The sequence below is a fragment of the Eublepharis macularius genome, chromosome 7, assembly GCF_028583425.1.
Source record: "Eublepharis macularius isolate TG4126 chromosome 7, MPM_Emac_v1.0, whole genome shotgun sequence".
In the NCBI taxonomy this organism is placed as follows: domain Eukaryota; kingdom Metazoa; phylum Chordata; class Lepidosauria; order Squamata; family Eublepharidae; genus Eublepharis; species Eublepharis macularius.
In genome coordinates, this window is record NC_072796.1 from 94,075,399 (window position 1) to 94,101,008 (window position 25,610).

General features: G+C 41.8%; 1 protein-coding gene and 4 non-coding genes across 5 annotated transcripts in view; 3 read left to right on the forward strand and 2 right to left on the reverse strand.

Annotated features, from left to right (window-relative positions):
- Positions 1 to 9,235, forward strand: part of DNAJC5B (DnaJ heat shock protein family (Hsp40) member C5 beta) — a 34,918-nt gene extending 25,683 nt beyond the window's left edge. The window contains exons 4-5 of the mRNA XM_054985453.1: positions 2,675 to 2,846; positions 8,265 to 9,235. Of these exons, the coding sequence (XP_054841428.1) occupies positions 2,675 to 2,846; positions 8,265 to 8,362 (270 nt within the window). The 3' untranslated portion in view covers positions 8,363 to 9,235. The remainder of the gene's footprint in view (positions 1 to 2,674; positions 2,847 to 8,264) is intronic.
- Positions 9,236 to 14,585: 5,350 nt separating this feature from the next.
- Positions 14,586 to 14,676, reverse strand: TRNAY-GUA (transfer RNA tyrosine (anticodon GUA)). Its single transcript is given in 2 exon segments — positions 14,586 to 14,621; positions 14,640 to 14,676. It is a non-coding gene; the product is annotated as a tRNA-Tyr (tRNA).
- A 480-nt stretch (positions 14,677 to 15,156) lies between these two features.
- Positions 15,157 to 15,229, forward strand: TRNAR-ACG (transfer RNA arginine (anticodon ACG)). The gene has a single exon. It is a non-coding gene; the product is annotated as a tRNA-Arg (tRNA).
- A 1,552-nt stretch (positions 15,230 to 16,781) lies between these two features.
- Positions 16,782 to 16,854, reverse strand: TRNAR-ACG (transfer RNA arginine (anticodon ACG)). Its single transcript has one exon. It is a non-coding gene; the product is annotated as a tRNA-Arg (tRNA).
- A 744-nt stretch (positions 16,855 to 17,598) lies between these two features.
- TRNAY-GUA (transfer RNA tyrosine (anticodon GUA)) lies at positions 17,599 to 17,689 on the forward strand. The gene is given in 2 exon segments: positions 17,599 to 17,635; positions 17,654 to 17,689. It is a non-coding gene; the product is annotated as a tRNA-Tyr (tRNA).
- The last annotated feature ends 7,921 nt before the right edge of the window (positions 17,690 to 25,610 follow it).

Below are 25,610 nucleotides of genomic sequence, written 5' to 3' on the forward strand. Positions count from 1 at the left end.
AACTTTTTTCCTTGAAGGTGCTAATAAAAGTGGAGAGAGGAAGTTTCAAATAGCAAAGTCACAAGTGGGTAGAAGGATTCTACTCCTGTGATCTTTGTTTTATCTGTTTATGACCTTCAGCCTCTTGTGTACATTTCTCAGTTAGCCTTTGCCTTAAATACTTTTCTGGAATTTAAGTCTGTAACTCAGTCTACGCTTGCAGCAGAATGATGCAATAGAATACTAAGGGCTAAATTAGATGTGACAGCCGCCATGAGGATGCTGCCACCCTTTGAAAATCATTTAAAAATGCCAATCATGGGCCCACACCACAGCGCTCTTGTTTTTCTGCTATGCTTTTTCAAGTTGCCATTTTGGCACTTGATAAGGAACGGGATGGGGAGGGGCAGGGGGAGACAGAGAGAGAGAGATGCAAGAGCGTCTCAGGCTGCAGTGTTGCTACTTTGCAGCATTTTAAAATGGCAGCAGCATCCTCATCATGTGTAGCTTGCCCCTAAGTTAGTAGATGCAACTGTACCACTACATACTGATGGTGGAAACTACCATCAAGGTATCGCTGATTTATGCTGCTGCTGCTGGGGTTTTCAAAGCAAAACACTTAACAGAGGTGATTTGCCATTGTCTGCATCTGCATAGTGACTCTAGTCTTCCTTGGAGATCTCCCATCCAATTACTGATCAAAACCAACTCCGCTTACCTTTAGAGATCTGAGGAGACAGGGCTTGCCTAGGCCATTCAGGTCATGGCTGCTTCAATCTACAGGGCCCCCTTCAGACTAAAGGTGACCAATTACAATAATGATTGATCCTTACATTAAAAAATGTATTGCAGATAAAAAATCAGCATAGCAGGAAAAGAGCTGGGATTGAACCTTTCTCACTGCTGTGCCAATGTTCCATCTGCCTTTTCTCTCCCCCCCCCCCATTATTCCATTGCAACCTGGTTGGTTGAACAGCAACCAATCTGCTGATGTCTGTAGTCAGCTTGAGAGATGTGTCCTGAAGATTGTGCTTTCCAGAAACTTGGAGGCCTGATTCATACTGGAATTGTGGTCCAATGGAGCTTAGACACACACACACCCCTTGCTGTTTTTTCGACTTGAAAGATGCCCAGGGAGCCACTACATGCCCCACTGAGGAAATGTAACGTGCAGGCCATCAGTACATGTAGAGCCCCCAGTGGGGTAAACCATTGCTCCCCAGAGCTTTTTCACATCCGGAAAATGGTACAGGGAAGAAGATCTAACCTCCAGCTACCTGCACACGCAGATCTGATCCAAATCACAGAACTCGAAAACACATCTCTCAAGCCCATCCTAGAATTATGTTCTGTTTCAGCATTTCTTCAACTCTGTTTTGAATCCTTGCTAAGGCTATGTCTTTGTAAACTTGTATTCATTTACCCTATGGCATTATTTATGGAAATGTCCCTGACGCTGTATGGAAATGTCCTTGATACTGATCATACTAATCTCACACTATGTAATCTGCCTTGAATCTCAGTGAGAAAGGCAGACTATAAATGACATAAATAAAATAAATAAATAAAATCAAGTTTTTTTCCTGAAGAATTTTTTAAAATTTAAATTAGAATGTTGGTGCCTTAAAGAAAAAAAATTGCAACTGCCCTGGGGGAGGGGAATGCTGCAATATGGCTAACACAAAAACTCTACAGAGAACCCTGAATCCCACTTGATATTTTAGTTTTCACCTGCACTTCCTGTATTTTTTAGTCCATTCTTATTTGGCATTTAATTTTTTTTTTTACACAGCAATGTTACAACATTGCAATGTTAGTTCCATTAAAAAATGTACATTAAAAAAACCCTTATAAATTTCCTCAGCCAATCAGCTAATAAAACTAACATGTGCCCCAGAAAGCCTGCAGCTGAAATAGAACATTTTTCTAGTGCAAAAATAAAAAACAGACGCCACTTGGATTTGACTCTCTCAAACTGTAGAATTAAAGAATCGAAGAAGTACAGGGCCAGAATCGATGAATAAAGCAGATACGATCAAATACACAGAAAGCCTGATATAAAGTTCACCATGTGGAAGAGGCCTATAATGTGGCAAGTTGAGCACACTCAATTGGGCTTTTTTGACTCTGGCCTCATGTGAGGTAGGTTAGGTTGAGAGTATGTGAATGGCTCAAGGTCACCCATCAAGCTTCCATGGCAGAGCAAAAATTCAAACCCAGATCTCTCAGGTCCTAGTCCAGTGCTCTGACCCTGACATTATAATTCACAGTGCAATCCTAAGTAGGCTGGTGGCTGAGAGGAGAATGATATGGGCCACTTTGTGTGAAGTAAAGTGAAGTAAAGTGAAGTAAAATAAAAACAACCCAATTCTTTCTGCCCTGGTGCATAGGAAGAGTATCCCCTCTAAGTCCCAGTCTGTCTGTCTGTCTGTCTGTCTGTCTGTCTGTCTGTCTGTATGTATGTATGTATGTATGTATGTATAAAATCAGACTCTCTGTCTCTCTTCTTTATTGTAGCATAAGCTTTCGAGAATCACAGTTCTCTTCATCAGATGCAGAACTGTGATTCTCGAAAGCTTATGCTACAATAAAGTTGGTTAGTCTTAAAGGTGCTACTGGACTCTTTTTGATTTTGCTACTACAGACTAACACGGCTAACTCCTCTGCATCTATGTCTCTCTTCTGTTTCCTTCAGGGCCTGTTTGCTCTTTGTGGTCTTTTGACTGGCTGCTACTTTTGCTGCTGCCTGTGCTGCTGTTTCAATTGCTGTTGTGGCAAGTGTAAGCCCAAGCCTTCAGAGGAAGAACAAGAGTTTTGCATGTCTCCTGAGGACCTGGAACAACAAATTAAGACGGACATGGAAAGAGGTGCTTATTATTGGGGAGGGTGAAGTACTATTTAGCTGAAAAAGAAAACGACATTTTCTCAAATATGTACCCTGGGGTTTTACTCCTGCTGTTCAGCTTTGATGGTTTTAATTTGGGAAAGTGCACTAAATTAAAAGAAGTGTTTAATTGAATTCCTTTCATCCCATACAGGTTACTTTGTTAAGTGCCCAGCAGGTTAATGTCCCTGCTAATCCGTCCCTGCCCTCCCTGCCACCCTTTCTTTTCTGTGTTGTTTGCCTTAGAATGTGATAATTTCTACTGTCGCAGCTGCTAGTTTACATTTAGCTTTGTGATTTTCATCCCCTTCAGTGATTTTATTACATTCTAGTATTGCCATTTTTATGATAGCCTGTACCTTTAACAGTTGTCAGACAAATTTAAGAGGTGTAGCTCTTTCCTCCATCATCCTCCCCTTCCTGATGGGAATAGCTGTATTTGTTGATTTTATTTTCATAAGAGTACTGGAACCAAAACTGCTAATCACGCTGAGGCCCTAAACTATGGTAAAGTTTAAGAGGCTGCATAGCATTGTTTAAAAAAAGGCAATTTAAAGGGGGGGGGTGTATTTAAAAGTCCCCTATAATATGAGGCCCTAAAATATAGTTCCCTTGTGCGTGAATCTAGTTCTGCTGTTAGTGTACAAATTGACTAGCTAAGTAAGGATAGATTGCCATTAAAATAAACTAATCTATATATTATGTGGCATACGTTTAAAAAACTGGTCTCATTAAAATTTAATGTTGCAAACATAAGAAACAGTGAGACAGTAAAGGCTGGACTTTGGGGTAGAATTCCATGGTCTCTTTGCAGGGATTCAGCCGTGGGGGCATGGGAAAATACCGGCTGTTGATAACAGGCCCTGTTGAATCTCTATGAGAAAATAAACAGAGCACAGTGGGACTTACTTTTGAATAAATATTCACAGAATCAGGTTATACCATATAACAACAACAACAACAACAACATTCGATTTATATATTGCTCTTCAGGACAACCTAACACGCACTCTGAGCGGTTTACAATGTGTGTTATTATTATTCTCATGACAATCAGCCTGTGAGGTGAGTGGGGCTGAGAGAGCTCCAAGAAGCTGTGACTGACCCAAGGTCACCCAGCTGGCTTCAAGTGGAGTAGTGAGGAATCAAATCTGGTTCTCCAGATTAGAGCCCCGCACTCTTAACCATTACACCAATATGTATTTGTTTGTGGAGATGGTGAGATTGGATGAGACTAGTCGGAGGTGACTTGATGGCACATAACACATACACATACTTTGTTGTATATTCATTCTGTTCTTCACATTTGAAATATCCATTACCACATACATACAGATCCCACCCCGTACCCCCCACCAGCTTTAGAAGAATTTCTCTCTAGTATCCCCAGGTGCTTTTGGTGTTGGGCAATGGGTAGAAGTGATGTCCAACAATATATGCTATCACATCCACCCAAACTCCCAAATGAGACGTCAGCATGTCAGGTGGCACTCTGGCTGTCCCCAGAAGCTCCCCTTCTCTCTTGAGTTCTAAAACTGGTGTTGAAGCATTCTCCTTGAAAAAATTAAAATCTTGACAGGAGACAGTACTATATGAGTACCGGAACTTTTACTGCCCTGATTCTGAGATCATCATGGATGTGGGGAAAAAACAAAAGCCTTATGCAAGTCTATTCTGTTCTCAGGCAATTTGAATAAACACGATGGAAATTATAGTGTTTCTTATTCCAGAAAATCAGATCTGTCAACCCTCGTCTACATACGATACGAACACATAATCACAAATGACTCTGTTGGGAGGAGGGAGGTGTCTTTTCAACTGAAACAGTTCAAAGAGAATGCATTTTAACCAATACGAACGGATGGTGGCTGAAACAATGTACTTGATTGAAAATGGTGAACCCTTTGCACAGTGGCAGGAGATCTCTCTTTATCATAGGATTGTTTCCTGTGGGGTGAGAACTGGCCATTACCGATTTGCATTTTTATTTTATGCATTTATGCAGAATTTAAATTGCCTACCACTGAAGCTGAGATCAAACAAATGCATTCCAGGTGGCAAATCTTACTTTGTGAGGAATCTCAAACTTGAATGTCCTAGAAATTCAAGTTCAAATCTTTTTGAAATCCCTAAGGGGCCTGTCTTCAGGGCATGCCCTCTACTGTATGATTTAGAAAACAGCTGTGGCATTTTTACAGCTCTTAAACTTTTTGAATCCATGTCATTATTTTGAAGATATTTAGGGATCTTATTTCAGGTCCCTCCTGCTGGCTGGAAGAATCAAAATGGGACATAGCACTGCTTCCTGCTGTTAGTGGGAAATAATCAAGGACAATGTTACCTTCAAGTAACTGGGAGGAAAGGATCACCCCCCCCCCTTCAAGAAATGAACATGTATATATCTGCACTTATCTTTTTTAAAAAGGAGGCCTGTGCTTTGTATATAAGCACAATAACAAGCATTTTTCTATATGGACAACATTTAGTTTTTCATAGTGTTTGCAACCATCTGCTTGAAAATTCAATGAAAAAGTTGTTGTTGTTGTTGTTGTTGTTTTTAATCAAAATGTCTGAGGACCCTTAGAAAACTTTGTCATTTACCAGTAGACCAAGAGTGCAGTTGTAGAAGTGCTGCCAGTCCATCTCCTGCAGTCTTGATGTGCTGTGTGATTTAGCCCCATACTTGTCCCCTTAATATCTGTACTGTTCACAGGAAACAGAACAAGATGAACTCTAACTGTGCAGTCTGCAGTGCTGGCTTCTGACAGTAACCGTAGGCAACTGGAAAAGTACTAGACATTTCACAGAATAGTTTATACCTAGAATCATGAGAGGCTACGGTCTGCATATGCCCTGAGACCAGGTTCTCCAGGGACAGTGTACTATTAGAGCCTAATGCTAGGCAAAGCCCGATCTCTTGTACTGGACACCCAGAAAAAAAAACATTTATACAGAGTTATTGTTAATCCCTCTCTAGTTCTCTCTCTCTAAAAAGTTTAAAAAAGAGTTTTGCATCATACTGATAATACTGAGCTATATTCTTCACTCTCTGGGCACAATTTATGATCTTCTAATGTTGTATTCTCTTCCAACCACTCCAAGTTTAGAGGCACAGATCTTTTACAAGTGGAATTTGCCCATTTAATTTTTTTTATTTTTTACTATTGAATTATAATCCTATCTACCTTGCTACACCAGTTGCAATTGTCTACCTATGGAATGGGATATACAACTGTGGATCTTCCATCACAGTGTACTGTGGGCAGCTGCTGAATTTGTTCTGGTCCTATTCACAAATTGGTTCCTCATGGGTTTTCTCTGGCAAGTGGTTGCACTGTTTCAGTCTGCCTTATTTTGATCAAGTTTACTTACCAATTTATAATTGCAAAAAATGTTTTAAATGAATCCATTCTGCTAATTGTGTAATATGTCCACAGTAACCCTTACCCTAACCTGAGAAGAGAAATTATGGACCCGTCTCCTTTGTGCCAGGTTCTTTGTACTAGACAATGATTCTGCTTTGATCAGAATTGAATGAGAACAACCAACAAGATATATATGAAATAGTCTTGATAGCTGAATACGGCACTTAGCACAGAAATCAGAGACAGCCGCCACTACAAATGTTAGATAAATGTATGGAAGAAAGATATAGTGATGGCTACTTGCCTTTCAAAATTGCAACCATTTTCACATATACCTCTGACTCCTATACTGAGGCTGAGTAACAGGGGGTACATGGCCATAATGAGCTATTTTTTATGAAGCTTTCCAGTATCTATCTTGCCACTGCAGCACTAGATGGATCATTGGACTGACCCAAGACTCCAATGCTCATATTATAAAGTATTGTTCTGTTCAACATTTTTATAAATGATTTGGATGAAGGAATAGAGGGAATACTTATTAAACTTGCAGATGATACTAAATTGGGAGGGGTTAGGAAATACAGTTGAAGACAGAGTAAGGATACAGGATGATCTTGACTAGCTGGAAAACTGGGCTAAAACAATTAAAATGAATTTTAACAGAGATAATCACAAAGTTCTGCATTTAGGAAGAAAAAATCAAATGCATAATTATAGGCTTGTCTTGGCAGTAGCATGTGCGAAAAAGATCTAGGGGTCTTAGTAGACCATACACTGAACATGAGTCAGCAGTGTGATATGGTAGCTAAAAAGGTAAATGCTGTTTTGGGCTATATAGACAGAAGCATAGTGTCCAGATCATGAGAAGTGATTGTATCGCTCTACTCTGCTCTGGTTAGATCTCACCTAGATCTAGTTTGGGTCACCACAATTTAAGAAGTATATAGAAAAGCTGGAATATGGCCAGAGAAGGGCAACAAAGATGGTGAAGGGTCTGGAGACCATGTCCTATGAGGAAAGGTTGAAGGTTGAGGAAAGGTTGAAAGTTGAAGGAGCTCGGAATGTTTAGCCTGAAGAGGAGACAACTGAGAGGCAATATGATAACCATCTTCAAGTACTTGAAGGGCTGTCATATAGAGGATGGCACAGAGTTGTTTTCTGCTGTTCCAGAAGGTCGTATCAGAACCAATGGCTTGAAATTGAATCAAAAGAGCTTTCAGCTAAACATTAGGAAGAACTTCCTGACAGTTAGGGCGGTCCCTCAGTGGAACAGGCTTCCTGGGGAGCTGATGGGACCTCCTTCTTTGGAAGTTTTTAAGCAGAGGCTAGATGGCCATCTACAGCAATGTGAACCTGTGCAGATCATAAAGGAGAGGGCAGAATGGGTTATATCAGTGCTTAGTTCTCATGGCCTTCTTACATGCCCAAGGCAATGCCAATTGCCACCTTGGAGTCAAGTAGCAATTTTCCACAGGCCAGTTTGGCTAGGGATCCTGGAAGTGTTTTGCCATCTTCTGGGCATGGAGCAGCGGGGTCACTGGGGCAGCTGGGAGGGGGAGGTATTTGTGAATTTCCTGCATTGTGCAGGCGATTGGACTAGATGACCCTAGAGGTCCCTTCCAACCATATGATTCTATGATAAGTGACTTCCACCCCTCTAAATCAGAAATCTACTTAGGTTGGAAGAAGGCTTCAAATTCTGCTTAGCAGAGAAGCAGGATCTACCTCAATATGTTCATATCAGCCCTTTCTTCTTATCTCTGATGTCCTATTATTTTCACTGTTCTAATAAGTCCTCATGGGAACATCTGGATATTAATTGAACTCTACAGTTATTGTTAAGCAGGAACTGGACTTTGAATAGAAGACTAGTTTAAACTCATGGTAGAACTCTCACAGCACACCACTGGTATTAAATAAATAATAGTGGTGCTAGTAGACAAAAGGGCCACAGTTGGTCTCTTACGGAATGAAACTGTAAACTGGATAATTAATCAGACAAATTTATAATCTTGTTTTCCTCTTTGTTTTAGATGAGGAAACTCCTATTCTACTTCAGCAAGTGACAAATGCAAGTGAGAAAACTCAACTTATTGGAGACAGTCATCGCAGCTATCATACAGATTCATAAATAAGGAGCCATTGAAGTCTAGTTGAGTGATACTGAAAAAATTCTTAATAGTATACTTGGTTAAAGCATTTTCACATGTGACTCTAGGGCTCCAATCCCTTCCCATAAACTTACTTCAGTTCCATTGAACTCAGTGAAAGCTTCTTCTGAGTATGTAAACATGTATAGGATGATCCTCTAAAACCATCAACCTCTCAAGCACTGTTTGCTCGCCCATGTGTTGTGGAAATTGTGCAAGAATATTGAGGAGTTAGGTGGTGTATTGCAAGTTCTGCCATCTTTCCCTGTTCATGCCAGGACCTGAATAGGATTTCTTTCTTGAATATGCCTTGCTAAGCTATACTGTTCTCTGCTGACGTAAGCTCTGGCCTTGCTGGTGGTTTGAGTACAAGGGTACAAGGATTCCCAAAGAGGTCAAGCAAACTGGCCCCAAGGAAAGGCAGGCAATAATTTCTTGAACTGTCACCAGCTGGCCTGGGACACAGCATGTTTTGGTCTTGAACCTTCCCTTTGTGACAATCAGTCAACTTCTCTTTAATCATCCCTGTTTTGAGGAAGATTAATGTACTGGGGCGGGCAAATGTAAGTTTAACCTATTTAAGTCTTAGTACATTCCCTCTCAAATTGGACTTCAGCCCAGATGGACCGGTAATGTGCTGGGCACAAATTGGCCATAGAAGTCTGCCTGTTGTCTTTTGGGGTCCCAGACAACTGAAGTTAGCAGTGTAAATCATCAGGTGGTATATGTATCCTTCCTCTGTTCTGCTATGTTATTGTGCTGATGTTTTCTCTGTTATTTCTTTGTATGTATGCTCTGTCTTGATTATGCATTTATGTCTCTCTTGTATTTACTTGCTTTGTTTAATAAATTGCTTTCCTTCCACATCGGTATGCTTATTGCTATCAAATCCTAAAGAACGTCTTGCTCTTTGGCAAGACACCATGTTAATGTGGAATATAAAATAGAAACCATTCTTACACTGAATGTGCATGGTTTTACATTCATGCACCATGCAGAAAGCACCTTTAGCACCACATGTGAAAATGCCCTTAGTCAAGTACATAACTGAGCTTGAGCTGTAATTTAGTCAAATGCAACTTTGATGTCATTTCTTCTTTAGTTCTAGGATCATTAAAAATTAGTAGACCTGTCCATTTTTTTACAGTAGTGTAACAATGTAGGGACTGTAAGTGTGAATTTCATTCCACTTAAAATGCTTTCAGAGCAAGCTCTTGGCTTAATAGGATGGAAGTGTGCCTACTTGAAGAATATTCAGAAGGTTTTGGATTCAGATTTCAGAAAGAGTATCCATGCCAGTTGTCTGGATTATTTGGATCTCCAAAACAATTTTGGAATTCGGATGCAATTTTTTTCCCCCAGAATGCTTAAATTTTTCAGCTCCATTATTCCCTGGCGGGGGGGGGGGGACTACTTCCAGAGGATTGGAGTAGCAGTTTTTCAAGCACATGACACCAAAACTGCAGGGAACCTAATCCTTCCCGTCCACTAAATAACTTCCAAGTTTCAAGAGAATAGGGTTACGGGGTACAATTCTATGGTCCCCTGAACATGGTGCCCCCTGCTGTCTTACTTATCTTCATTGTTTTCTCTGGAAAAAAAAACATGCCTTCTCCAGGGGAAAGCCAATAGCCAAACATGCAAGAGCAACCACTGACTAAAAACCTTCAAATGCAAAGAAAACCAACAAATTAAACAGAACTAATATAAAACCAGAGAATCCCAGCATAACCAACCAGGCAGCCCAATGCCAAGGCAGCAACCAGAGCTGGCAAGACACTGATATAGACACTACACAAACTAATGTCTCTTCACTGAAATGCAGTCAAGATGCAGGCCTACTTTTTGTCCTTTTTACTCATGCTCAGAGAGACATGGGGGCTGTGAGACAATAATCATGACTGGACAGGCGGTATTAGTGATCCACCTAATATCTCTGATCCCATTGCTTGGGAGACCTAACTCCCTCTCTCCTCCCTAGGTTGCCTGGGAATCCTGTAAATTTGAAGAAGAACAGGCCTGGAAGTCTTAAGATGTCTGCTGTGAATATTCCTAAATATTCCTGAATATTTCCAGAAGTTTTGGGAACCCAGTTATTGGGATTCTGGAAAACACCAATATTGCTCTGGTGTTCTGGAAAACCTGGATATTGCATCAGATACCCAAATACACACACACACATCCTTGTTTAATAGATATGAAGACTAGATTTTTTTTCTTTCCTTGAAAAACATGTACATATATATGAAGACATAAGGACATTTGTGCCAGTTAAGGAATGTTACATTAGCTTCCTGGAGAAAAGGCTAATGTAAATTTGCTTCCCAGTTTGCTGGGCAAGGTTCTAAGCTGTAAATCATGAATTTGTCATGAAATACTCCAGATTTACACAAAAAACTGTAAGTAGTTTGAATATAATTGTGTCAATATTCACCAGTTGAAATGCCTGCTTCTGTGCCCTTGTTTTGTACATGACCAGTCCTGTCCATCATATGACGTGACCAGCCAGGGTTAAAACAAACAAAAAAATATTAAACTTTATTTACAAGATGGAACATAGGAGTGAATGGTTTAAACTTAGATTGGGGTTAAACAGGGAATGTTTCAATGTAACCAAACAGGTTTAACTGCCAGCTGTCTCTCAGCTGCCCCCCAAAAGCCGCCTTCTCTCTTTGCTTTCCCTCCAACTGACTAACTCCCATTGACCAGCATTCCATCTGCTCCCATTGGCTGTGTTTCAGGAGAGGCAGAGCTGGAGCCAGCCCTGTCCATCACAATCTGCACACATACACATACAAAATTGCTGATCTGCCCATGGTTCCAGACTGCACATGTGCAGAACAAGAACACAAATGCAATTATGTAGTTTGTTAAATATGGGCAAAATCATGGAAACTGTAGACATTTATATAGTTATAAAAAGCCCAAATGGGCATAGGCTAAACTCTCATTCAAACAGAACTGGAGGAAGTTGCCTCCAAGCAAAACTGTAACACTACCTTGAAAATAAATTTGGTTTTCTTCTTCCAGAGGAGTTAGCCATGTTAGTATGTAGTAGCAAAATAGTAAAGAGTCCAGTAAATAGTAAAGAGTCCAGTAGCACCTTTAAGACTAACCAACTTTACTGTAGCATAAGCTTTCAAGAACCACAGTTCTCTTCATCAGATGCATCTGCTTATCACTCATCTAGAATAAAGTGGTAACAGCAGTAGTCTTTTCATAAGAGGTCAAGAACAGGATGTGTTTCAAATATACTGAAACTAGAATTCCATCTGCTTTATGTATTTATTTTTATCCAAATGTCATTTGGCCTGAGTTATTTGTCATGGAGCTTGGTTTATTTCTCATTTGTGCTTATGTGTTTGCCAAGTAGGGTGACCTGAGACAAATGAAGCCTACATTATTCATTTTGCACCTCCAGTTTTCTCCATTAAATTTCCAAGAATTTTGTTCTATGCTGTTACATTTATTAATATACTGGTTTCCAAATGTACTGTGTACACTGAAGTTGACTTTTGCTGTCCACTATATTATGTGGATAATAAATCTTCCCTATGTTGTAAAATCTATACATGTATATCCTGACCTTTTTATCATGGTGAAGTATATGTTTTGGTCACATTAGAAAAGGAAAATATTGAAGTGCAAGTACTGTCTAAAATATTCAAGCCACCCATTTTGGAGAGAAATTTACCAAAGCAACTTTATAGGCTTGCCTTGTTTTATATTAATGAACTTTTTAAAATAGCTGACAGTTTGTCAGAAATCCTTGTCTTGTCCCTTTAACAGAGCTTTAATGTGCATAGAGGTAAATTACATCCTATTAAGACTCTGTTTCAGTGTTTCCCATCTTTGGTCCTGACCCAAAAGTGAATCACAAAGCCTGTGAAAGTGGGTCCCAGATTTCTGCACTTTTAATGATTTGGGAATGTTCTTCTTTCTTCAAGTGGGCCCCCATGTGTGTATATTATGTGCCATCAAGTCACCTCTGACCTATGGCAATCTTATGAATTAGACACCTCCAAAATGCCCTATCATCAGGGCTTTTTTTCAGCAGGAACGCGGTGGAACGGAGTTCCAGCACCTCTTAAAAATGGTCACATGGCCGGTGGCCCCGCCCCCTGATCTCCAGACAGAGGGGAGTTTAGGTTGCTCTCCGCGCCCGCTCAGTGGCGTGGAGGGCAATCTAAACTCCCCTCTGTCTGGAGATCAGGGGGCAGGGCCACCGGCCATGTGACCATTTTCTTTGAGGGCAATTTAAACTTTAAAAAACTCCCCCCTTGTTTCAGCTGACCCAAAGTGATGTCATTGTGCGGTCTTGAGTTTCACCACTGAGTTCCACCACCACTTTTCCCAGAAAAAAAACCCTGCCTATCATTAACAGACTTGCTCAGATCCTGCAAACTGTAGGACGTGGCTTCTTTTATTGAATCAAGCCATCTTATTTTGGGTTCTCCTGTTTTCCTACTGCCTTCCACTTTTCCTAGCATTATTGACTTTCCTGAGAAACTAGTTTTCTCATGATGGGACCAAAGTACAATAGACTCAGTTTTGTCATTTTAACTTCTAAACTCTCCTCCAGCACCACATTTCAAATTTGTTTGTTTGTTTGTTTATAGTCCGCCTTTCTCACTGAGATTCAAGGCAGATTACATAGTGTGAGATTAGTACAACAGAACATAATCAATTCTAGGACTGACATTAAACAACATGAAGCACAGGTAGTATATAGAAGTACATATTTAAAGTGACAGATAATATGTAAGGTAACATAATGGTGAAGTCTATGGTCTCTAACTCATTAGCGAAATATCTGAGACCCCCTCCCCACAATACCACCCTCCTATCTGAGAAAAAAGCCTTTTTGAATAATTCAGTTTTGCATTGCTTGCGGAAAGCTCTCCTGACCTCCTCAGGCAGGCCATTCCATAGGGTAGGGGCCACCACAGAGAAAGTCCATGTACAGGCTGCTGTTGATTTTGCCCATGTGCAGGCTGGCATCTGCAAGAGACCCTGTTCAGATGAGCAAAGCTGCTGTTGAGGGACGTAGGGAGGGAGGCGGTCCTGAGGTATGTCGGGCCAAGTTTATGAAGAGCTTTGTATGTAATAACCAATACCTTGAATTAAGCACGGTAACGGAGAGGTAGCCAATGGAGTGACTGTAGGATGGGAGTGATGCTCATGCTCGCTCCTGCTAACAGTCGAGCTGCAGCATTTTGTACCAATTGGAGCCTCCTAGTTAAGTTAGATGGGAAACCAATGTATAGTGCATTACAATAGTCAATTTTCTTCCTGTCAGCTTTCTTCACCATCCAACTTTCACATCCATACATAGTAATGGGAAATACTATAGTTCGGATTATCTTGATCTTGGTTCCCAGAGAGACATCTTTATCTTTAACGATCTTCTCTAGCTCCCTCACAGCTGCTCTTCCAAATCTCAATCTTCTTCTGATTTCTTCATTGCAGTCTCCCTTTTGGTTGATGATGAAGCCAAGGAATAGAAAAGCGTGAACAATTTCAATTTCCTCTTTGTCAGCTTTTAAATTGCGTAATTCCTCGGTGACCATTACTTTTGTCTTCTTAATGTTTAGGACCCCATTCCAACTAAATTTGGACTTATGGGTCAACATACCAAAAAGTTTGGGGATCACTGCTGTACTAAAGGAGCAAGACTCTTTTTTTTCTCCAGACAGATGGCAACCCAAATTAGACTTATTTTCAAATAACTTTTAAAATACATGCTGTGACCTTAACTGAATCAGCTTGCCCACAAAACTGAGCTGCAGCAACTGACATGTTATTATCATCAAGGCAAGCGGAGCTCAGACAGGTACCTGTCCTTTCAAAGGGGGCGTCATATGATTACAGGGGAAAATAGAAGAGAGGGGCCCTGTAATCCACTTGAGTTTTCAAGACTATGATATTTGGTTTAGGTACTCTAATGTACATTCTGTGGTTTATTTCTTTAGTGGGGATGCTCTGAATATGGGCTTCACACCTGGAAATCTTCCCAACTCCAGGTGTGCCTAAGCTCAGTGCAGAAGGAAGTACATTCTGTGTCTTCTCAAAGGTACTATAACTTACTGTTCATGTTGTGTCAGAGCCCTATCTCAGACGAAGCTTCCCGCATTTTCTCCTAAAGGAAGGAGACGGTGAACGCCGTTAACAACAAATGCATGTAAAAAGTGAGAAAACAATGCCTCCTTCGAGCCGGAATCGAACCAGCGACCTAAGGATTACCACATATGTGTATTTCTACAGTCCTCCGCTCTACCAGCTGAGCTATCGAAGGGACCTATAAGCGTCTTTCTACATAACGTAAAAGAATCTGTGCGACAACGGCTGGTTTAGTCGGTATGGAGCGCGGCCAGATCACAAGATGGCGCTGTTCACAGGCGTGGAGGTTGTACAGGCAGCCGGTACAGCCCGTGTGCACATTTGGGACTTCGGCGGACTCCGTTCTTGGACAGCATGGAAGGCAAGGGCGCTTTAGATCAAGTTGACATGAGCTCTGGGAACCAGGTGTTCAGGTCCAAAGGCATGTGCAAGGTCGAACTTCCCTTAGTTGCTTGTAGTAATGATTTTGTTGCTGTTATTCAGGAGATTCCCGTGCGTTTGGGTGCGGCAGTGGAAGATAAAACGAACAGCGTTGTGTTGAACAGTAAGAAGTGTATATAAGTATTTTGGATTTGAGACACCTGCCTCTCTAAAGCTCTCTTAAGCATCATATGTATATATATTAGGGAAGGGTATAAAGCAATATTTGTATGTTGGGCCAGTGGCGCAATGGATAACGCGTCTGACTACGGATCAGAAGATTGTAGGTTCGACTCCTGCCTGGCTCGTGGGTTTTTCTATTTTGGCTCAGCCATTTAGAAAACGATGGCTACGTGGAACAAAAAGTAGATTTGAGAAACTGATGATAAACCAAGCTTGTTTATCACTTTCTGCGCAAAAGCTAGCCCTTAATCAACACAAACTGTTTGAAAATTTTGTCAGAGATCCAGAAGGAAAGTTCCACAAATCGGTATTCTATGTATAATGACCTGGATAGTCCAGGTGAGCCTGATCTTTTCAAATCTCAGAAGTTAAGCAGGGTGGGAGACCTTGCAAAGGCAGGCAATAGCAAACCACTTCTGTTAGTTTCTTGCCATGAAACCCCCACCAGGGGTTGCTATAAGTCAGCTATGACTCGATGGTACTCTCTACCACCAGAAAAGTTTTTAAGGTCTCAGTGTCAGACTAGGGTGTGGGAGGCCTCCTTTCAAATACCTGCTCTGCTATGTGGGCTATGGTTGCCAACTTTGGGTAGGGAAATTCCTGGAGAATTGGGGGTGGAGACTGGAGATGGTAGGGTTTGAGGAAGGGAGGGAGCTGAGTGAGGTGTAATGCCATAGAGTCCACTCTCCAAAGTGGAGTGATCTCCAAAGGAACTGAGCTTTGTTGTCTGGAGATCAATAATTGCAGGAGATCTCCAGTCTCCACCTGGTGGGTGGCAGCCCTACCTTGGGTCAGTCACGGACTCTTTCGTAGCCTCATTTCCTCACAGGACTGTTGTGAAGATAAACTGGAGGAGAGAAGACTAATCTGAGCCGTTATGTGTCCCTATTGTGGGAGAAAAGCGGGATATAAATATCTAAATAAAATAAATAAAAGATGCAAATAATGAGCTATATAAATTAGCATATAGGCCCATAGACTTTTAAAATAACCAAATGGCAACCTAGTTTCCAACAGCACAAATAATGATAATAGATACATTTAACTCACTCTTTAAATCTGGCTAGAAAAATAATGCATTCCACAAAAGTAAAGTGTGCAGGGGGGAAAGCCGAGGCATATTAGAGCAAGTATACCAGACTAATTGCCTAAATCTTGATATAACAAAGTCAAAATAATAGCATGTAGAAATCATAGGCTATCGTACTTGGGTCACATCATGAGAAGACAAGATTCTCAGGAAAAGACAATAACGTTAGGAATAGTGGAAGGCAGTAGGAAAAGAAGACCCAAAATGAGATGGTTTAACACCCAATAAAAGAAGCCACGTCCTCCAGTTTGCAGGATCTGAGCAAGACTGTTAAGGATAGGGCATTTTGGAGGGTCCTCATTCTAGGATCGCCATAGGTCGGATGCGACTTGACATATACAGCAGTTATATATATGATAATAATACTCAGCTTGCAGCTAGCAAAAAAATAGTTTCAGGTGGGTAGCCATGTTGGTCGGTAGTAGAAGAGCAAGATTCGGGTCCAGGAGCACCTGAAAGAAATCTAGTTGATGGACCCGAATCGTGCTTTCAAAAGGTTAGCGAGCAGCTAACTAGTGAGGGTTTAATTGCATTCCCGGTGCTAGCATATTGCAGCTTTATCATGGAGGTGGGGAGGGGAAAATAAACGAGCCAGGTAGGAGTCGAACCTACAATCTTCTGATCCGTAGTCAGACGCGTTATCCATTGCGCCACTGGCCCGTAACTGTTACTATATCTTCTACCATATTGCAGAAATAGAGTTCGTCCACGAACTCGCTAGACAGAGGCGGCCAAGTTATCCTTTAAGGAAATGTAGTTAAGCCTTTTTTTGTGCGCATGTTTCCCCGCTGATTCTGAAAGGCACAGCCTTGGTGTCTGACGACACGTAACCGCAAACAAAGCCCAGCAGGGATGGGGCTGTTGGGCTGTTTCAACAGACTCAAGAAAGGGTCTCGTTGGCACCTTACGGACCAACGGACATACCGTGGTGGCACTTCTGGCTAGAGCCAGCAGCAAAGCCTCTAGTGAATGAAAACACTGATCGTCACTCGGAGTTACACATACGAACTCCACGTTCCTGAAGCATGTTTGGTTGTTGAGGGTTCTTGTTTAAGGCAGGAAAGAGGGAGAGGAGCGGAAGAAAGGAGCTGCAGGAAGAGGCGCTTCGGCAACCGCGGCGGCCAGGAAAGCCTCACGAGTCCTATCTGCAGTTCTAAGATGGCCCGGCTGGAAAATGCTGTGTTGGTTACTCATTAGACAGACACAGGCCTCTCCTTCATTTCTCCGACCTTTATCCGCATGCAGAGTCTGGCTTTCCAGGAATACTGAGACGGTCCTGTGCAGTTGATTTTTCAAATTCGGAGCAACTCACCTCGGAGCAGCAGCGTCACATTACATCCTCTCGTTCAAAGCGGCTGAACTGTGAGCTGTTTGTTATCTCTTGGGAAAAACACAATATGTGTTCCTTCGATAGCTCAGCTGGTAGAGCGGAGGACTGTAGGAGAAAAATGCTATAGGAATCCTTAGGTCGCTGGTTCGATTCCGGCTCGAAGGAAGATTTTTTTTTTGTGGTCTGGGTTTCTCATTTTCCTCTTCAAATTGCACTGTCTTACAAATGCGTTGGGTAGCATTCACAAAAGTGTTGGAGAAAGTGCTGCACTAAATTCTGTGTAATGAGTGTTTCCCAGTGTAGCAGGAGTCTTCCAAATAGTTTTTATTTTTCATGGGTAATACTCTGGAATTTTCCTGTACTGTTATTTCAAGCTTTTAAAACAAAAGTGTATTATCTCATATAAAGGTTTTTACATACACTTTTTAAAATTGCATTTCACTGTGTTTGGTTACCCTACACAAGAAATGGTAATGGATTCATTGTATGTATCAGACTTGTATAAACATGTTGGTTAATTGGTTACATTTGCCAAATTTGTAACCTATTAATTGGTTACATTTGCAACTTTGCTAGTGGTGAAGAGTCTGGGCGTGCTCCTGGATACCTCCCTATCGATGGAGGCCCAGGTCACGGCGGTTGCCAAGTCTGCATTTTTCCATCTTTGTCAGATCAGGCAACTTGCCCCCTACCTGACGCCCCAGGACCAGGCTACAGTGATCCATGCAACAGTCACCTCCAGGCTAGATTACTGTAACTTACTCTACGCTGGGCTACCCCTGGGCCTGATCCGGAAACTACAACTGGTCCAGAATGCGGTGGCACGGGTCCTGACTGGTATATCCTACCAGTCACATATCACACCTGTCCTGCGCCAGTGGCACTGGCTTCCGGTTGAATTCCGAATCAGGTTCAAGGTATTGGTTCTTACCTTTAAAGCCCTGAGCGGGTTGGGACCGGCATATCTTCGGGACCGCCTCTCCCTGTATGTTCCCCGGAGACCACTTTGATCAGCGGATAAATGTTTACTGGTGGTCCCCAGCCCTAAGGAAGCCCACCTCACTTCAACCAGGGCCAGGGCCTTTTCAGTCCTGGCCCCAGCCTGGTGGAACGCTCTGTCAATGGAGACCCGGGCCCAGCGGGACATATTATCATTCCGCCGGGCCTATAAGACAGAGCTGTTCCACCAGGTGTTCGGTGGTTGAAGGGGCGGTGCCATGTTGGCCACCCACCTTTGGTGTGGGGGCGTTCTCCCCACCATCGCACCTTAACGTATCTGGTTAATTTATTTCATTATTGTTTATTGTATATTGATTTTAGTATTGTTGTTTTCTTGTTTTTATTGATTTTAACTTGTTCACCGCCCAGAGCCCCTGAGGATGAGCGGTTTATAAATTGAAATATAAATAAAATATAAATTTTTAAAAAGTGTACATATGCATAACACCAAGAGCTTTGAAAAGAACGTGCTTTCTGAATTTGGTTACTTGGAATAAGTCCCACAGATTTCAGTGGGGCTTACTGCTAAGGAAATCTGTGGCACCAAAGCCTGACTTCCTGATTGGATGTGTGTATTGCTAAGAGTGTTAATGGTAGGGTCCATTGCAGAGCTAAATGCTCCTGAAGGTCAGGCAAGAATGAATAACAGTGGGGAGCATGTCTCTATGCCTTTGTTTCACCCTTCTCCCTGACCTTTCACCCAGATTGGAGGCAGAAAGAGAAGGCAGGTATTAGCTTAGAGAGCATAAAGTCAAATACTTCTTGTGGGCAAATGCCCTTCACTATAAGGTTAACATTTGAATGTGTCAGAAAAGTAGGATATAAATAAATCAATAACTGCTACACATTCCTTAGTTTGTTGTAAAATTCCTAATACGTACTATGTTTATTTTAAACTTAAAACTCCCGCTCCGGGTAGCACTATGTCGATGAATGTCATGTGCACAATAAACTTCTAATCTACTTGAAGTATGAAAAATATTGACTTTTGTTGTTAAAAATGCTGTGGTCAGATGAGGTGATAAAAGAGAGAATCCTGTAGCTGGAGGGAAGAATTAGAGGAGTGGACATAGAAAGGTCTACAATTCTGAGTTGGGGAACAAAGAAAGTGCTGCAAAGTTCCTTCCCTGAGAATCAAAAAAGAAACTAGATTCCAAAGTGCTGCCATGCCTGTTCATTGAGCTCAGATAGGATAAAACAGATCCAAGAAAGAAAACCTTTTTGCTATGTGGCAAGGGTTTTTTTTAACCATGTGTTATCTCTGTTATCTGTTTTATTGAAAAAGTGTCATTATTTTTCTGCCGTGGACATGTTATTATGTGTAGTAAGAGATCTTTACCAAGTTGTACAGCTTCCCCATGTCATTGGATGGTTATCTGTGGCTGATGAAGTTATTCTTCTGAGCTGCAGAGTTTCATGTCTACGGTGTATTTTAAAGGAATGATTTAACTTCCATGCTTTTTCTGTCATTTTTAGATATCATAGTACCAAATATTGTTTATGTACTTAACACTTTATTATTTTTTTTAAAAAACAGATATGTATTTGTATTTTGAGGTTCTTTTTCTTTAATTAAGTAATGTGGCTCAGAGATAAAACATCCGTTTCAGTCCCTAGCACCTCTACTTAATAGGCTGAGGTAGTTGGTAATATGTATGAGCCTAGAATTCACTGCCAATCAGAAACAACAACATATTGATCACGATAGATCGATGGTCTGATTTGCTATATGGCTGCTTTGTGTGTTCTGCTGTCTCTGGAATTTTTTTCATCTGTTTGCATTTCGTTCTGACTTTAGTGTGTAAAGTGAACCTTCAGGGCAAATTTTCATCAACTTGTTTTCTGTTTTGCAGGGGTGATGTACACATACAAATTGGATATACCATTACAAAACCAAAGCAAAAATCCACATAAAGAATGTGTGTAGCAACTGAGAGCTTTAAGTTTTCATCTTACTCCTTGTGATGGTAGCAGAGAGGTAAAAGTCATCTATATTTAGTGAGAGACAGAAAAGAGAAGATTCTCATCAAGATCTTCTGAGGTCTACTGTAAATCAATTGTTAACTCAGGGCACCTTCCCCTAGCTGCTCCAACAAGTGGTTATCCATCCACTAATTAAGAAAACTATCCTAGACAAAAATGATGTGGTCAATTATCGTCCAGTCTGTGCCCTTTTTGAGCAAAGTGATTGAGAGAGCAGTAGCTGAAGCTGACCAACTCCAGATCTTCTTGAATAACTCTAATGCTCTGGACCCTTTTCAGCCCAGATTCAGACCAGGACATGGGACAGAGACAGCTCTAGTAGCTTTAGTGGATGATCTCCATCTGAATAGAGACAAAGGCCATGCCTCCTTATTGCTCCTCCTGGATCTATCAGCAGTCTTAGACCATGCCACCCTGTTGAGGAGTTTAGAGACAGAAGTGAGCATCAAAGTATGTGCCTTGGACTGGTTTAAATTGTTTCTCATGGAACAGACTCAAAGGGTCTGATAGCTGATCTCTGATGACTATTGGATGGCTATCTCCAGAATGGGAATTATCTTGTGGGGTTCTGCAGGGCACATCTCACATGTTATTCAATCTCTATGGAAAGCCTTTAGTAGAACTCATTTGCAGCTATGTAGTGGGATGTCATCAATATGCAGATGACAAACAACTCTATATCTCACTATCCAGGTCCCCACAGGATGCAGTAGAAATCTTGGGTCATTGCCTGACAGCTGTGGTCAAATGGCTGAAAGCAAACAACTTGAAATTGAACCCAGACAAGACGGAAGTGATGTTCATTGGGAAGGCAGAGATCTTGAAGTACATTGTACTCCCCACTTTCATTGGAGTTTGTCTGACCCTTGCAGACTCAGTTAAGACCCTAAGGGTTATACTGGATCTAGCACTACCACTAGAAAAGCAAGCTAAGGCAGCTGCAAAAAATGCTTTCTACAACTACACACTAGCTTAGAAGATGGCTTCCTACCTCAACATGGCCAATGTGGCCATCTGGATCCATGCTATGGTAACATGACTATTAACTTAGATCTTTCATCTAAGTTAAATTGGCGACTCCGGTTGGTGCAAAATGCTGCAGCTTGACTGTTATCAGGAGTGAACAGGAGCATGAATATCACTCCCATCGTGCAGTCACTCCATTGGCTACATATCAGTTACTGTGCTCAGTTCAAGGTACTGGCTATCACATATAAAGCTCTTCATGGTCTTGGTCAAGCAGACCTATGGGACCACTCTCGCCCCATGTTCCTCCACGGCAGCTTCGCTTATCTGAACAGGGTCTCCTGCATGTGCCACCCTGCAAATGGGCAAAATTAATAGCTTCCTGTACACAGACATTCTCTGTGGTGGCCCCACTCTATGGAACAGCTGGCCTGAGGAGGTCAGGAGAGCCCCCACTCTCCTGGCTTTCCACAAATGATGCAAAACTAAATTATTCAAAAGAGGTTTTCTTTAAATGATGTAATCCACTTGCGGGTAGGCCGGAATAGAAATCCAACGAAATAAATACTCAGATAGAAAGCATGTATTGTAAGGAAATGGTCTCAAAGAGATACTTCACTAACAAGTTCACCACGATGTTGTCCTATCTGTTGCTTTAAATATGTGCTTCTATGTACTACCTGTGCTTTAAGTATGATCCTACTGGGTAGTTCTATGTTGTCTGATGTCAGTCCTAGAATTGCTTATGCTCTGGTTCAGCATTTTTGGATTTTTACTTCCGTTATATCTTTGTAAACTTGCATTTATATACTCTGTTGCATTGTTTATTTAAATGTCCTCGATATTGACTGTACTAATCTCACATTATGTAATCCACCTTGAGTCTCAGTGAGAAAGGCAGACTATAAATGACATCAATAAAATAAAATAATAATCTCAGATTTTCCTCCACTGAGCTAAATGAGTTTTGTACAGCCCAAGTCCCCATGCATCTTATAAAGCAGTGTCTATTAATCAGGGGGATGTCAATCATCTTGAAGGGGTTGAAATGATCACTTGATTTGATGAATCAGTTAAACATTGCAGCCCCTAATGTTCAGGATCTTCTTGCTCTTCTAGTTTGCTGCTTTCATGCTAACTAGAAGTAATAAGAAACGATACTGAAATGAGCTGTGACTGGCATCTTCAGAGGTGACCTTGGGTCAGTCACAGCTTCTAAGAGCTCTCTCAGCCCCACCCACCTCACAGGGTGTTTTGTTGTGGGGATAATAATAACATACTTTGTAAACCGCTCTGAGTGGGCATTAAGTTGTCCTGAAGGGCGGTATATAAATCAAATGTTATTATTATTGTTATGTTATTTATTATTATTGATTTAATTCACTTTGTGTCTGAATATATCAATTCGGATAATAATACATGGCATCTGTAGAGTGATTTCTGTTTTCTTTCTCATCATGCTTCCTAAATGCTAAGCAGTGTGTAAAATATATTTTTATGTAATGAATGCTCTGTAGAGGTCTAATTATTCTATTGTCCTATGAAAAGCATCTGACATATTTAACTTAGGGTTGCCAGATACCTTGGAGGCAAACCAAGGGATGGGGAGGGCATGGGGGGATTCATGCATGGGGTACCTGCCTTGTGTACTCACACTTTGAGCACATGAGCTCTGGAGCACCCCGCATTGCACCAGGAATGACATCATTCCTGGCCCAACATGGAAGGAATGGGTTGCGCTGGGGGGAGGGGGCAACTGAGTGAAAATCAGCCCCGAATGCTAATGCTAATTATGCCATTCCTGGCACAACGCGGGAGCATGCGAGGCGCTCTGCAGCATGTCAGAGCCGCTTTGCTCCCAGCACAGTGTTCCTGAATCTTTTTTCTCCCCGCTGGCCAGATAAGAAGCGGCAGGGGGTAGAGGCTGGGGGCAAGAGATTCCCTGCCCCCACTAGGGGATTGGCAAGCCTATATGTACAGGACGCAGGCAGGCTCAACAGTTTGCTACAGTAAGAGAAGTGAATATCTGGCCTAAACTTGTAGATACAATCCATACTGCTTGTACAGTTGTGCGATAAAGTGTTGCCAAATAACAGCACAGATGGCTGTGCCCTAAGATTAGGCCTCACATGCCAGACATGATCTGGGAAATTGTCGTTTTAAAAATAACTACAGAACAAGTGCCAAGTTGTGAGAGATCTCTGTGTCTAATAAACAGAGAGAAACAGAACAGAGCCTAGCACTAGAATATAAACAGTGGGATTCTGAGATGGCCATGGAACCCAAGCAGCATTATCACCTATGCTTAGCCAAAGAAATGGTATTTCTTCAGCGTTTTGCTGACAACTTTAAACAGGAACCAGTTCAAATGCATTTGATGTATATCTGTTCCCAACTCGCTATTGTTTAGAACTTATGTACACACAATATTACTGTTTTCCCTGTATCAATACTTGAGACCTGTATGGCAACCCCACACTGAGGTGATCTTATTTAAAATGTCACTGGTGGCTAGATGAGCACTATATAATCTCAGGCCTTGCTGGTCAATCAGCATTAATATACCTGCACCACAGTGCACCAGCCACTCCCTGCCACCATCTATGGTTACTAACCGCCAGGTGAGGCCTGGAGCAAATAGCAGAGGGCACACTCTATGTCATTACTTCCCCACTGAGATCTCTCTAGAGTTGACAGGTCTCCCACTGTTATGGAAGACTTCCTTCCAGCAACCTTCATTGCCAGCCGCCACTTGGCAGTGGGAGAAAAACGTTAAAAACTGCCAGCATTATGCCCAGCATGACATAACTTTCGGGGGGGGGGAACCCAGAAATGATGTTGCATCACTCTAGGAATTGCCAGAAAATCTAAGGTTTTACCATAGAGTTTTCAGTGATTTCTAGAGTGACTTGATGTCACCTCCACTTTTCCCCAGAAGTGACATCACAGAGCAAGTATCATCAGCACCTCCCATATCCCCACACCTAAAGCTCCAGCTAGTTGCCAGACACATGCTGGCAACCCTAGCTCCCTCCCCTCCTCAAATTCCATCCATCCCAGGCACCTCCCACAATTCTACAGGAATTTCCCAAGACAGAGTGAACAACCCTACCTCCATTAACCCTTCACAATACACTAGTTGCTAAAGTCCTTTCTTGGTTCCTTATTCAAGGACATCAGCCTCTTCTCCCTCACCCAGCACACCTTCATCAGCTGATATTCTATCTCACTTTTATCCCACACTTCCTCTGAATAGCTCTGAGTGGCACACCAAGTTATCCCCTCCTCAGTTTTATCTTCATCATAACAACCCTGTGAGATAGGTTAGAGCAAGAGAAAGATTGACTGATCAGGTCGCCCAGCAAGTTGGGGATTTGAACCCAGGTCCCTCCAATTCTAATTTGAAACTCTGTGCTACACCACACATACTACCAGACTCAGAGTTCCCCCCCCCCGATTCATCTTTTCCTCTCACCACTTTCTGAAATATTGTTGAAAGCAGTTTACAAGAAGATTAGAAAATAAACGTGTAATTTATCAACTATTTTGATAAAATAACTAACAAAGAATCAATGGCCTTGTAATAAACAAGCTCCTGACAGCCACCACAGCTCCCCAGACAAAAGATTTCCTTTGCCATCTTTCACATTACCCAGACTAACCAAAATTACGTGAGAATAAATCACAACGCAAATAGGCTAATACCTAGGTCTCTCTGCGTCCACCAGCTATACCATTCTTTCCATTTTATCCCACTCTTCCTCCAAGAATCTCTGGGTAGTGTACATGGCTCACCTCCCTCCCTCCCCACACCCTTTGTACCTTTGCAACTATCATGTGAGGTAGGTCAGGATTAGAGAGAATGACTAGACCACAGTCATACTTTCCCACCCCCACTCCAATAAAAGGGTTGTGTGGAATTTATAGCCACATACCAGAAATGCCTTGCCAAGCTCTTAAGGTCTCACAGGGCAACCTGGACCACTATATTTTTAACCCCCTCGCCATATCCCCCTGGTCATATGTCAGCAGCAAGGAAGCTGGTTCTGTTTCAAAGCCAAAATGATGGAGGTGGCTTAGTACAACTAAGGCAAAGGCCTGCTTGTGGTGTTACAGCTGGATTTCTCAGCTAGAATTT